General features: G+C 47.0%; 2 protein-coding genes across 9 annotated transcripts in view; both read left to right on the top strand.

Annotated features, from left to right (window-relative positions):
* The window catches only part of hoxb3a (homeobox B3a), a 77,729-nt gene that overhangs the window by 21,703 nt on the left and 41,944 nt on the right, over positions 1–14,082 (top strand). For 5 of the 8 annotated variants that reach the window (XM_023957831.2, XM_023957827.2, XM_023957826.2 and 2 more), the window contains one exon: positions 11,986–12,313. The gene's annotated coding sequence lies outside the window, so the exon portion shown is untranslated. Of the gene's footprint in view, positions 822–958; positions 1,098–2,596; positions 3,519–11,985; positions 12,314–14,082 lie in introns of those variants that run through there. The other 3 variants (XM_078951094.1, XM_078951096.1, XM_023957829.2) reach the window with 3 other exon arrangements.
* On the top strand, positions 4,833–10,333 carry hoxb4a (homeobox B4a). Its single transcript, XM_023957839.2, has 2 exons — positions 4,833–8,044; positions 9,218–10,333. The coding sequence occupies exons 1-2, from the start codon at positions 7,585–7,587 to the stop codon at positions 9,517–9,519; spliced, it is 762 nt and encodes a 253-aa protein (XP_023813607.1). The 5' UTR covers positions 4,833–7,584; the 3' UTR covers positions 9,520–10,333.

Here is a 14,082-nt window from a genome sequence, read left to right as displayed (position 1 = left end):
TCATACTGGGAAATTTACAAACAGAAATACGCATAAATTATTCTATAACAGAAAGTTTGGTCATTTTTGTGATCAAGCAACAGAGCGGGATTTCCCTTCTTCATCCAACGGTCTATTTCGAAAGGTCTGACTATTTATTTATTTATTCATTTATTTATTTATTTATTCATTTATTTATTTATTTATTTTGCTGCTGCTTGATCAACTGTTCACTTTCCATCCTTTTTAAAGGTTAAAAATCTTCGCAGGTCTCACCTAAACAAGACCTTTGTCTCTTCTGGTCTTTCAAGTCCCAGAAGTTCTAAAAATCTGAGAGAACATCTCCGGGCAGCAGAGACCACGCGGCTCCAGAACCAGCTCCTGTTTCTGATAGCCGCGCGACACGAAGGCTCAAAGTGATTTAAAAAGAGCCGCAGGTGTTCTGCGTGACTGCGTAAGAGAGCAATCAAAGCAGACTTTTTTCAGACTTCATAAATTAGTGTCTTGTTTCGTAGGCTGTTTGCGCTGACTTTCTGCATGATATTTGATTATGCTGTTTTTTTTTCTTTTTCTTGCCTTGATGAGCTGCTCCTGTGTGTCTGGAGAGCAGAGAACATTTGTTGGAGATTGCAGCTCTCTCGCACCGCCACCAGAGCCCGCTTCAGACCAGGAAGATCAGGAAGAGGCGAGTGGCTCCAGCCTTTCCCTGCCGCGGGGACCCCCTCCCTTTATACTCTAAAGCTGAACCTGATCTGTCGAGTCCTGACTTCAGTCCTCAGAGTGTACCAACAGACAGCATTGACCCCAGTCTCCCGCACAGACGCACGGGAGAAGAAATAGAAGTGAGTCTGCCATCCTGACTCATCTGATGCCCCTTTCGTCCTCCGCGCGCAGACTCCGCGAACACAAACCGCACAACTCAACCACCAGTGCACCAGTCAGGCATTCCCCTAAAAACCAGTGTCCTACTTTCCTTCAGACCCAGCGCTCCCGCCCCCCGCGCGCCTTCCTGTCTTACAGACGGAGGGAAGAGGAGGAGGAGGGGGGGAATGTCAGGAGAACTCCACCACTGGACAGAGGGTTCAGCGAGTTGAAAGGTCAAAAGTTCGCGGTCGTGCGTGAGTTCCTCCTTCGCCTCTCCTCCTTAGTCACTCCACTGTCAAAGGCAAAGCGGCACGCGGGCGGGGGCACAGATCAGAGCTCGATAGCAGGAGGCCGAGCGGAGGTGAAGGCCTGACCTCCTCTTCCTCCCCTCACTCAGCGACAGAGCAAACCTGTCCTGCGCGCAGACGGGGGGCTGATGGGGGCGAGCAAGGAAGTTTGCAGAGCGCTACTGGGGGCTGCAAGGTGTTCAGTGACAGGGGGGCGTGACGGATGTGTCCGCGGGGCTGCAGGTGTGGCCCCCCAGCTTTACCTTATACTTCGACTTGACAAAGACGCGCTACCACAGCATTTTATATACGCTAATACAAAATAAAAACATATAATAAAAATGAAGAAAAAAATCAATAAATAAAATCAACTTTTACTTTAAACTTTTTCTCTTTAGTAAATAGTGAGTAAATGCATAAAAGATAGTAAAACATGTCTTTTTATTGGCTTGTTTTGAATAATAATAATAACTAAAGAAATCCTTCAATAAATAAATCAATTCAAATTATTGCATTAGTTTATTAATAATCTTTATGTTTTAGAGTCAGTTAAAGGTATTTTATTCTTATAGTAGCAGTGCTGTTGAATGTGTTACACCTCCTAAAATATATTTTATTTGAATTTTGATTGCATATGTTTTCTTTTTTTCTAAACTAAATATCTACTAAATATACACTAAAACACACTAAATATAGACTTAATACTCAATAGTTCCATACTTATTTTAACCCTACTAAAAAAAAGGGTAAAACCTTTTAACTAATTTAGGGGGGAAAACATAAACTAGGATAAAAATAGACTACTGTGACCTAAAAAGGCGTATTGTTCCGAAAAAAATCCCCAAAAAATATACAAATATAACCCAAGAATTTGGTTAAATAAATAATCCACTTGTTTTTAGAGTTGAATCTTTTTACGCGCAGAGGACACGTCTGTCGGTGTAGATTCTCAGTCAAAGGTCATGAAAAATGAAGAGTTTGGTGGGAACAGTTTGTCCAGTTGATTTTTTTTTAGAACTTTTCATTTAACTCTCTCAGTCACAGTGAGGTTTCTACTTTAAATTCAGATTTCGGTTCCTCTTGTTGACTGGTGAGGGGAACCATCAGAGGTCAATTTCAAGCCTAAAAAAGACCCTAAAAATGTGAGGAACATCCAGTAATTCTCTGAGCGTTTTTTGGTATTATATTATATTATATTATATTATATTATATTATATTATATTATATTATATTATATTATATTATATTATATTATATTATATTATATTATATTATATATTTTGGTTGACTGGAAAAATACCAATTGTCCGTGTGTTGTTATTTTATTTTGCGTTTTCTTCAAATTTCTCCTTTTTGAACGTTTCTGGATTGTTGTTTAGTGGATAAATAGGCAGATCTTCTGGTATTTCTGTTGTTTTACGCGGAGCTGAACGGATGGCAGCGGGAAAGAGGCGACTTCATCTTCTTAACGCGGACGAAGGGTGTGGAGGACAGCCCATCAACAGGCTTCTGTTTTTCTGCTTCCATGTTTGTGAAGACACTGCAGCACACGTGACTAAAAGGAAAGGAAAGAAGAAGAGGAGGGGGTTGCACTCAGCACTATGGTGGGGGGTATTTACAACAAAAGGAAAAGGAGGCATGATCCATGAAGAAAAAGAAAAATGTGCGCAACGGAGAGGGAAAAGAAGAGCCCCCTCCACCTCCGCTGACCATTTGTCTTCAAGTAATGACTCCAAGTCGATTTCCAGAGGGAGGGAGAGAAGAAAACGACAGAACGAGCGAACAGAAGGGAGTGTGGAGGGGTGGAAAGGTCCCAAAGAAAGGCTGTGGGGAGCGGAGAGGGTGGGAGTGAGAGAGAGAGAGAAAGGGGGAGGTAGGATTGGTGCGGGTGAACTGGAGGTCAGCGCGTCTCACCGACATTAAAATGTGCACAGGGGAACGCGGGGTGACACGCCTCGCCTGTTAAACAAAGAGTGTGCCAAAGTCGCAGATTAATTTGAAAACTCGAGTCCCTGCACACACTTAACGCCTTAAAGAGCCCACAGTCTCCAGCAGAGCTGTCCCGCTCCGAGTCCCCCCAGCTCTTATCCGCTCAGGAGCAGCGCGGAGCTCCGCTTCCGGCTTCCCGCTGGAGGATCACCGGCAGGTCTCGGTGGCGCCGCGGACGAAAAGCAGTGCGCTCACGATCCCGCTCTTCTAGAGACCAGCGGCGGAAATGACATCTCCTTTTCCTGATAGAACTCGAATAATCCCCCTCCCATAACAAGAGCACGCGGGGCAGGGAGGCGATGCGCGCAGAGGTGCGAAAGCCGAAGGAGGAAATCACGGAACCGAGCCGCGGATAAACGCGATGAGAGCAAACACCGGAGATGGATGCGCGCGCGCGGAGTGAGTAACCTTCATCACTACACAAATGAACAACACGCTGCCTAACTCGCCCACGTTTGCGTGCGTGCGCGCGCGCGCCGTTCTGTGCTCGGCAGGTGCTTTTGCTCGTGCTGAGAGGAAGGGGAAGACCACGTGCAAACGCTGCTCCATAACCCCCACCCCTTCCTCATTTCCCTCCTCTTCCTCCCAGAAGCTTAGAGTTCTGCTGATCGATTCATATTCAGGCTGATCTGAACTTTGCTTAGACGGATTTCTGGACTGGAGAAGGTGGATGGTGAAGGCCATCCTGGTCAGAAGGGGGTTAAAGGTCATGCTGGTCAACTTTCTGCGCCTGCTGAGTTCAGGGCCACCCCGACCCAAATATGTTTCACATTTTCATAACTTTTTCCCGTCATAAAGTGGTGACAGGGCGGTTCAGGTGTCACAGTGTGGAAACAGGCCTGTTCGTGGCTTTTTGAATGCTCAGCTGTCAATAACTGATGCGGCCTGTTCGCACCTTTGCTGAATTTGGGGTATCAAACGAGCTTTGGTCATTTTTTATGTCGTTTGGGCTGCATGCCGTCTTATCTGCTGCTGTTTGCTTCTCAAGAAAATCGTTTTAACACATTTGAAAAACATTTTTGGAGACCCACGTCTCGTTTGGATACATTAAAGAATCGTCTGCGTTTGAAAAACACAAAGCTGAACTCCAAACTCGTGGGATTTCAGGCCCAGTTTCATTTAGATTTTTTTTCTTTAATTTTATTGTGTCATTTGCATGAGAATAACCAGGGAAACGGACTCGAAATCATTTTTCAAAGGACACAAAGGAGCAGAACGCGTTTCCCTGCTTCTCGGCTGTAATATTTCATGGCATTGACACGTCCGGTGGCTGCAGATAACGAGGCCGTTTAACCCTTCAATACATTCGCTTTAGCTGCTGCTTAGTTTTTAAAAAGTGAAACCTGCGTTTCGACTAAAGTAAAAAAAGCCTCCAAAACGGCTGTTCCACACTTCCGGCTGTTTATCTTCAGTTTTCATTTTCGTACACGGCCTTTGCCCCTATTGTTTTGGTTTCGGGTTAGTTTTGATCGAAAATATGTTCATTAGTGCTTTTTTTTTCTATGAAGCTATCGCAGTGATTCGTTCAAAGGTGACAGAATCCGCTTCCACTTTACTCCGAGTTTCATTTTCATTTTATTAATAACCGGAGTTTTATCATAAAAAACAATCAACCACTCAGAAAAAAGAACAGAATATATCCAATAGATGTGTTTGCCAAATATGTTTTTTTTTGGGGGGGGGGGTTATTTGTAATTTTCAGTTAACAAAAATTATTTATAAAACATTTTTGTCATACAAAACAACACTCATAAATCCTACGTATTTGAACATAAATCGTCCCTTTGCGCGCACTTCTGTTCAGCACACGGAGCTCTGCCTGGAGCAGAACAATAGCCTGAATGTTTGCTGCTGACAAAGCTGCACTCAGACTCAACACACCTTGATCGATACCTGAGCTGACCCTCAGCAGAGCAGAATGCCGGGTCAAGGTGACGGAAACTTGAACGCAGCCCGATAGAATCAAACCGTTTTGATTTAGGACTTTCAATAATCTGAGATTAGCTGCTGCCGCCAATTATATGTGATGAACGGATGACGAAGGAAACGCAAAAAGCAGGCATTGCTACCGAATTTCTATATTTTCTCTCTTATGGACACTTAGTTTACCACACTGGAATAGTAACTTGGAAATCCTGGTTGCAAAGTAATCCGAACAATATTCTTAGAATAACATTTTGTTTTTTATTTAATTTAATTTTTTTTTTGTTAATGTCACAAAGTCATAAGAATCCGTTAAAAAATCGGAGGTTTCGTTTCGTGCACAACAGAGCGGCTTAGAATAATTTAGAAGAACAAATAAAAACAAAACGTTAAAAGGCGGACAGAAAAAAAACGACAGAAAGAGTGAAAGAAAGAAGGAGAGGGGTCGTTCGTGTGGGTCTGTTTGTGTGCAGGTCGGATGACTTTTTTTAATTCAGTTAAATGAGAGTTTGCCGGACAGATTGCGAGTCATTTACCACAGAGAGCGGAGGATCTCTCCATCCATTCACCGCTCCATCCATTCTTCAATCACTTCTCTCCGCTTGGCCCGCGTTTTGCTGCGCCAAGTGATTTGTCTTTTCCTTCATTAAATTCTGTTCATTCTTTTGGGTCTTCTACGGTTCAGCTGCCAAGAGCTCTTTTTTTTAATTTACTCCCTTTTTGAATTAATTGTATCTCAAAATCTAATCCAATTGTCTGTTTGCATAAAGTTTGATTTTATTTGAGGGGAACTTTTATTTTATCTTACCATTAAAATTAAAAGATAAAAAGTATGTATTTTATATAAGAAAAATGCACGAAAAACGAGGATTCTTTGCTTTTGTCGCTGACTGAAACAGGTTTGCGCCAATGTGACACCAGAGAACTGCGGACCTGCCATGCCGGGCAAATCCCGTCGTTTACCTGCAGAAAAAGGAGGTCTTATTGCTTACGATAAAATATGTCTTTATAAATTTACAGTGAGAAAAAAATGGAGCTGATTCGGTTTTACTTTTATCTTTTTGTGCGTAAACTGTGATCCGCATGGCTCTCAAGGCCACAGTGTCAGTGGTCCTGGCTCATTTCCCCACAGCCTGGCGGAGGTCAGAGGTCAGAGGATGAGAATATTGGAAGTTCTGAGAGCAATAAAAACCAGCGGACGTGCAGCTGCCCCAGCAGAGAGCCCCATGTCTTCTATATCTACCCTGTAGATCCGGATTTGTGTGACGGTCGATGAAACAATCACAAATTCGCTTCTAGGGGAGTATATAGTGGACTTAAACACGTCGGCGGCGGCGGCGGCGGCGGACGCAGCACAGGGATGAGTTTGGAGAGAAACGTGTGGCTGTGGAGATAACTGTTAGCGGTTCCCTCTTTAAATAAAGGTATAGGGCTGAGAGCATTGATTTTACTGCTGCCGCGTGCTCGCGAGTTTTTCCCCTCTGAAGTGAGAAACATTTGGGCATTTATTGATTTTCGTATACGTCTTTGTGAGGTAAAAAAGGAAAATATCAAGTCTTTCAGGTCTTCACTGAATATAATCAAAGCTGGATGACGTTCGTTCAGTCTTTTTTTTATAGCAGGAATTTACAACACCATTTTACGATAAAATCTGTTAAACGTCACGTGACTATCCAACTGTAATGGAGAGAGGAATGACTCAAGGCTCTGTTGGAACAGCCATGTTCAAGACAAGTTCATGCTAGAGGGGGGACATGCTGTTTTATATGCCAGACGGGACGGGCTGGGTGGGGAGGGGTGCTAACGCACGTCTTTACCAGAAAATGGTGCTGAATCCTTTTTTTTTTTCATGCAAAGTTGTGCTGGTGATTTAGGAGGCCGTGCGCCCAGAATCACTTGATGAATTTTCTATCGATCCTAAACAAGCCAGATTCATCTCTGACACGGTGTTTACTGCTGTTTGGCGATGCAGGATGCAGGACACCCCCCCCCCCCTCCCGGTACCGGCCAATTCAAAGCGCAAGCAGAAAGCAAGCACATAGACATGACGTCATTTCTGTTTACAGCCAATTATAACTTTTTTTTTTTGGCAGTCAGTGGCCTAGGGGGGTGTATTTTGCTTCTCCCCCTGCACTCATTCAAAACGCTTGCGAAACGTGTCAGAGCCGCTTTGCTTTTGTTGTGTCTTCCAGCTTTTAGCTGCAAGTGGTGGAGAAAAGCGCGTGCCTAAAGCGCCAAAACAAAAAAAACCCGGCAAAGACAGGGTCAAGTACCGGAGGAGCGTGCGTAATCAAAAACTGAGGCCATACGATCATGCGCGTGTGGGCGCAGTCTGTATGTTTAATCCCATTTCCTTATCCGGGGCTCGTTCAGCAGGCATTCTATTGGCCAACCGCCGTCACGTGCAGCCCTAACTTTGTTCACTTGACAGAAAAGTAGGAGGGTTCAAAGGAACAGGAATAACCGAAGAGTAAAGGGATGGGATATAAATTTTAGCTATATATTTTCGAGTCAGTGCAATTCCACAAAAAGGCTGAAATTAATGGCCATGAGTTCCTATTTGATCAACTCCAACTATGTGGACCCTAAGTTCCCCCCGTGCGAGGAGTACTCACAGAGCGACTATCTGCCCAGTCACTCTCCGGACTATTACAGCTCCCAGAGGCAGGAGCCCGGAGCCTTCCAGCCGGACTCCCTCTACCACCCCCACCAGCACCAGAACCACCGGCCACGAGCCGAGCCGCCCTACACGCCGTGCCAGCGCGCAGCGCAGCCCGCCTCGGTGCTCATTCCCCCCCGGGGTCATGTTGCGTTGTCGACGGGGCAGGAGCAGACTACCACATTCTCGGACCAGAGCCACCGCTGCAACTCAGTCACACCGAGCCCCCCTCCGCCTCCGTCCTGCGGCCAAACGGCTCACGGTCAGGGCGCTTCCTCTCCCGCCAGCACTCGGAAGGACCCGGTGGTGTACCCGTGGATGAAGAAGGTGCACGTAAACATCGGTGAGAGCTGCATGTGAACTTTTCTGTTTCTGTCTGTCGCCGCTGTGTCTTTGCGTCCGCAGCCGCGGCTTCCTCTCGGTAAAGTGAGGAAGAGGGGCAGCCTGTGCGTAAAGATTTACGTTGGTCTGTGTGCAGGGTCAATATAATTACACCCTCCATAAATGTTTATAGCACCTCTCCGCTGCGCTGTCCTTTGAAGCCTGATCTCAGGCTGCTCCACTCTAATTCTTCGTCTTATGACAACTTGGAGTGAGCCCATAAGTTGCCTTTTATGCTTCGGTAATTTGATTTTAAGTGCTTGTATAAACGGCGGACTTTTCTCCACCGAGCCTCTCCAGCCCCGCTCGTTCCAGAAGACGGAGAGTTTTATGGCAGATGAAATATTCATGTTTATGGAGCCGGCCGTAAAATACTGATGTAAAAGCGGGCAGTCCCGGTCTGATATGGCTTTTCTGTCATCGTCTAACAGACCCGCCGTCCATGGAGTCTACCGGAGGGGCGGCGGAGGACGAACCTCCGCCCTGCACGCTCTCAGTCTCTGCACCGCGCGTCCGCTTGCTGTTGTCTGCTTGTAGTTTTCCAGATTAGCTGAACAGTTACCAGGCCAGGCATTCAGTGTGGTCGTGTGCTGCCACACCACCACCCCCACCGCCTGCAAGAACGCCACCTTCATTGTGAAGGCAAACAAAGCTACCATCCAGAATTGTAAAAGAAAACTGTCAGGGCTCCAAAGCGCCAGGCCCGTCGCTGATCCCGAACCTCAAGAATGTTCCTCGAAGCCCCCTTCCTCTCAGCCATGATCGCGCGGGTACAAACGTGTCCGAACAGCGCGCGCTCTCCAAGCCTCAAACTTGAGCTGCGCTTGGTTTGCTCTCCGTCAGCAGCTGCGTCGACGCGCCTGCACTGCCGCGGGGCGCGGGATGTCACCTGCACGTTGAGCCAACGATGGCTCTGGAAAAGAGTAAACAGGCGTGAATGCGGAGCGTGAGAGCGCGAGGCGGCGAAGGTCGCAGCTCCTGCAGGGGGTTCGGCTTTATAGAAACGTTTTTGTTCAGCGATAAGGCAGTATGTTGGTCTCAGGGAGTGAATCGCTCTTTCATTGTTAAGCATACATTTGCTGTGATCGTTAGATCTGTTGGTGACACGCTGTTTTTCTGTACACCCCCCTCCCAGTAAACTCCAGCTACACAGGGGGAGAACCGAAGCGCTCGCGGACGGCCTACACGCGCCAGCAAGTCCTGGAACTGGAGAAGGAGTTTCACTACAACAGATACCTGACGCGCAGGCGGAGAGTGGAGATTGCGCATACTCTCTGTCTGTCAGAGCGCCAGATCAAGATCTGGTTTCAGAACCGGCGGATGAAGTGGAAGAAGGACCACAAGCTGCCCAACACCAAAGTCCGCTCGGGGACAAACGGAGCCGCTCTCCCCCAGACTGTGGCTGGTTCTCAGAACCGCCCCTCTGGACATCTATAGCCCCCCTGTCCCACCCAGAACCCCGTTCTCTGTTTGACCCCTGAAACTGAAGACTGAGGAGTAAAAACAGCAACCACCGACAATGCACTTTGGATCGAAGCGATTCCTTCTCACGTCCGTGTGGGCGCGACCTGAACACACTCACGGAGCAGGACGGAGCGGGGGGGGGGGGTATTGGGTTAATCTGACATGTAGTCAGTCACTAAAGGAGTAGGGCTCCTCAGCCTCCTTCGGTTCCGAGCAGATGGCCTTTCTCCATCCGTCATGGCGGAAGATTCCATCTTTGATTCGGAACCCCAGTCCCAACCTCCCAAATGCATTCTCAAGCACGCGCCTGCGCGCACACATCCCTACTGCCAGTAAAACATGAGAAGGAATAAAGACAGGGAGAGCTGCCTCACGAGCGCCGCGCGCGCGCCTGTCCTGCTCCTGCAATTCCTAATGTCTTTTGAAGAACGAATAAAAGCTTTACAAACATGTTATCTAGATTTTCACGCGCTGGTGTGAGAGGTAGTACGCGCGAGTGTTCCTGTGCTCGTCCATGTGTCGTGATGCTGCAGGGAAGGAAGCGGTCCGTCACGCTGATGAAATGAAAATACACTTCATGGGAGTTTTTTTTCTTCCTCCACCGAACTGGGCTTGTTCATCGAGGTTGCCTGAAAACTAATAACCACACCAAATAATGCAAAAGCGCAGCACTAGTACTATACTGTTACCTCAGTTGTACGTAAATATATAAATATATATTGTATGTATTTTGTCATCCTTTTTTCTTGTTGTTTGTTTCATTAAATGCTAATTTTATGGGCTTTAATATTTTTGAAATTATTGGACGAAAGATAATTATGACCTTCCAAACTAAAGGCCCTTTTTCCTATTTGCTGGAATTCATCGGTTCTGCAAAAAGAGACTCTGGGAGCTGAGGAGCGCCCCCGTGTTCTGAACACTTTCTCTGGGCTTTTCTGCACTTCCACGGCGCTCGTGTTTCCCGTGTTTACCTCGGTGCCTCCGCTCAAATGCCCTGCGACTGTTTATAACGGATCATGTTTTATTTACATTCCAAATGTCAGTGCGAGAACGCACGGATAATGCTGTTCTCCAACGTTGGTTGGCTCCCCGAATATGAAGTTGCTCCTTTCTCTGCTTGTGCCTCATGATGTGCTGTTGTAAATAGTAAATAGAAATTTTAAAAAAGTCTGATATGTTTTCTTTTTTACGCAAAAACAATTGGTTTTAATTCATATTTTCATGTGTAGTTGCGCTTTTTCCTCTCCAAACTCTGATTTATTTCTCTGGGTTGATTGATTTGAAGCCGGGAGTTTGGCTCTGCTGGGGCGAATGCGGCTTTCTCAGGGGTTGACACAAAGAAGTGGGTTTTTTGCGGCTTTTGCACACAGAATGCGCTCTGGCGCACAGGCAGGAGGGCGCGATGATGCGTCCGTCACGGCCTTGAGTGATCGCGGTACATTACGCGCAGTAATCTTGTTTTAAATCACAAGCCTTCCCCCCGTTTCACTCCCGTTCTCCCGTTAATTTAACGGCAGCTCAGGCGCACATGCGTCACAGTCCTCTTTGGTTTCAAAGGCGAAAACATCAATGCTTCATGATTATTTTTTATGCTTAAATTAGTGTAACTACTGCGCAACATCTTCCCTCCCTTTCCGGTGTTCCGTGGGCTGCTCTGGCGCGCCCATGTGTGTTGTATTTATTTTTTATTTATGGTATAAAGGGAGCGGGCCAGCGCAATAGCTCAAACGTTGACAACCAAATAGATAATCAACAAGACGAATGGCTTCTTTTGTGCAGCGCGGCTCCCGTATTAATTCTCATTTTCTTTTCTGAGAGCAGGCATCGAAAAATATGGAGCAGCAGAGGGGGGAGAAAGTACTATTCCTCTGGTTGAACTTTAAACAAAAAAAGTAAATAAAAAAACAAAACAAAAAAAGGTGCCCTGTAAATTGGCCTGCTCGTATGCGTTAGCCATAAGAAGAGCACCCCCACCCCCTTTCCCCAACTTGTTGGCCGATTCCTTCTCTGGCCGCAAAAACTCCCTCTGAACATTTATCTGCTTCTACCCATTTAAGAAAAGAAAAGCTGCGTGAGTGTATAGCGTGCAAACACACACACACACACACCCACACACACACACACACACACACACACATATATATATATATATATATATATATATATATATATATATATATATATATATATATATATATATATATATATATATATATATATATATATATAATTTTTTCTGCGTGAACAGATCAGTTTTTTGTGAGCAAAGCTTTGTTTTTCGTTTCTTTTCTTTCTAAAACCGCCATTATTTTCTGCAGGAGACAGACGGGACAGCTCCCCAAGAAAAATGCGAGAATTATACAAGAAACAATCATTAATCACTGGTTCTCCTTTAAACGCCGCTTCTTCTTTGCTTCTGTTTCTTTTGTCGTCCGGCAGCCCCTCACTGGAGGCCCTCATGGCCGGAGAGAAGGGGGGGTCGAAGGAGCAGAGACCGAAGAAAAGGAAGACGTCTTGGAAGACACTTGAGGACACATCCCCACCCCAACCCGCCCCCCTCCGTTACACAAATCATCCCCTCACACGCACGCATACACGCACGCACACACCTCCCCATCCAAACCATTTTCTCCGTCCCGCAAGTGTCCCACCACCAGAAACAGAAACTTTGCCCCCTCTGTGGGAAGAACTTCAATGAAACTCCGGCACAGCAGCGACGGAGTGGCGGGCAGGACGATGACGCGCCTCACAGCGGTCCCGTTCCGAGGTAAGATGCCTGAGGATCTCTGTGCTTGTTCTCCATGATTGCTCAGATGGCGTTTTATGGTTTTATTGCCTCCTGTGCGTGTGTTGCTGAGGTCGGTTTGGGGGCATTGTGTGTTTGTGTTGGCGTGCTGGTGTGACACAGAGCTGCAGATGTGCCTGTTCTTCTGTGAGGTTTCTGTCCCCATTTGGGTTCCCTGCTCGGTGAGGCCTTTCTTCTCTGATCCCTGCGGGAGCAGATGCTGAAGGTGTTCTCAATTTAATCCACGCGGGATCAGCGCGCGCCATCCCCGCGTTTCTGTTGGAGAACTCAAAGTTTTCAAACTCGTCGTGCGTGTGTTTACCTTTGTTGCATGTCTGCTGTTATGAAGTGTTATGCTTTAAATCAATACGCCTCGCACGAGCCTCAGAATTGCGTTAGAGGCGTAGAGACACTGAGCTGGAAAATGAATAATTCCGCAGCTGCAGAGAGGCTGCGGGGGGAGGAAACGGTTGAAGGAGAGGGGATAAAATAAAGAGCAGAGTTAATGGATGCTCTTCTTGCTGCGCCAAAAAATCATTTACCTCTGAAACAAAGGATCAGGCGACGCTTAGCAAGCCATCCAAGTGTCGCTGATTGTAGCGCGCGCGCGCATGCGTGCCTTCCGACCGACCGGACCGGGCGCGCGGCGTGACTTCTGTGACCCCACGGAAATCAATGTTCACGGAGTCACAGATGTATGTGCTGTCGTGACGCGGTGCATTCTGGGACGCAGGGAAAGCAGAAAAGGTGAGTTCAGGGGGGGGGGGGGGGGGGGGGGGGGTCTGAGGTTGAGGACGAAACGTCTGTGGTCCTGCCAGGACAGCAGCACTGAGGCCGGCCAGGGTTCAAGCAGAGGACACGTTTTTCTGACCGATGAGGTCCAGCGACTCTGAAGCCAGAGGCTGACCCACGATCACCCCCAGCACGAACACACGCACACCTCCCCCGCGCGCACAGCACACCTTCCCCCAGTGCTCCTGTCCCCCCTTGACCTCGCCAGGCTGCTAGACTCTGCTGCCTCCGACATTCCCAGACCTCCGGGGCCCTCGGGCCACTTTGTCAAAACAAGCCGAGTTCAGGGCAAAGTAACCCGGGATAGCAGCTACATCTCTGCTCCCACGCAGGCAGACTGAACTGTGGAAAAAACCTCCTCATTTTTTGCAGTCTGCAGTAAAACTTAGCTGGAGTGTAATTTCTCCAGGGATGTAAGGACCGAACACCGACGGTCCTCATCTCTACCTGTTTAAAACCATCACGTCTGTCACGTGCTTAGCCTGATTTACCCTTGTGCTATCTTAGATGACCCCCCCCCCCCTCCATTGACGTGTTCTCCCTACCATGACAAAGGTGGATAAAGGTGGAAAGATTTCATGTAATCCATGGACACCAGTGAAGATCACAAATCATTGAAGAAAAAAGGTTCAGAGCACTGTCTAGTGGGTCTAGATGACCCCACTCCCAATGTTAAAGTGCCTAGGTTAGCACAGGGGTTACAGGTCAATGCAGGACACAGATTTTGGTAACAGCGTTTTTAAAAACTAAACCAGTTACTTCTTTTAGACGAAAAGAGGCAGATAGCAGCAGCGTGTCTGATCATAAACTCAAACAAATATGTGAAATGATTTTCCTGCTTCCACAATGAAAGCTCTGAATGCATTCACACCAACTCCGTCTGAAACTAGCTTGAGTCTGATTCCCTGCAGCCGTGGCTCCACTTTCAGGGGATTTTTTTCTAGTTCTGAGAAGACAAG

The sequence above is a fragment of the Oryzias latipes genome, chromosome 8 (assembly GCF_053564925.1).
Source record: "Oryzias latipes strain Hd-rR chromosome 8, Olatipes_Hd-rR_3.1".
Taxonomy (NCBI): domain Eukaryota; kingdom Metazoa; phylum Chordata; class Actinopteri; order Beloniformes; family Adrianichthyidae; genus Oryzias; species Oryzias latipes.
The sequence above is the reverse complement of the archived record's forward strand: the minus strand, read 5'-3'. Positions and strand labels throughout refer to the sequence as shown.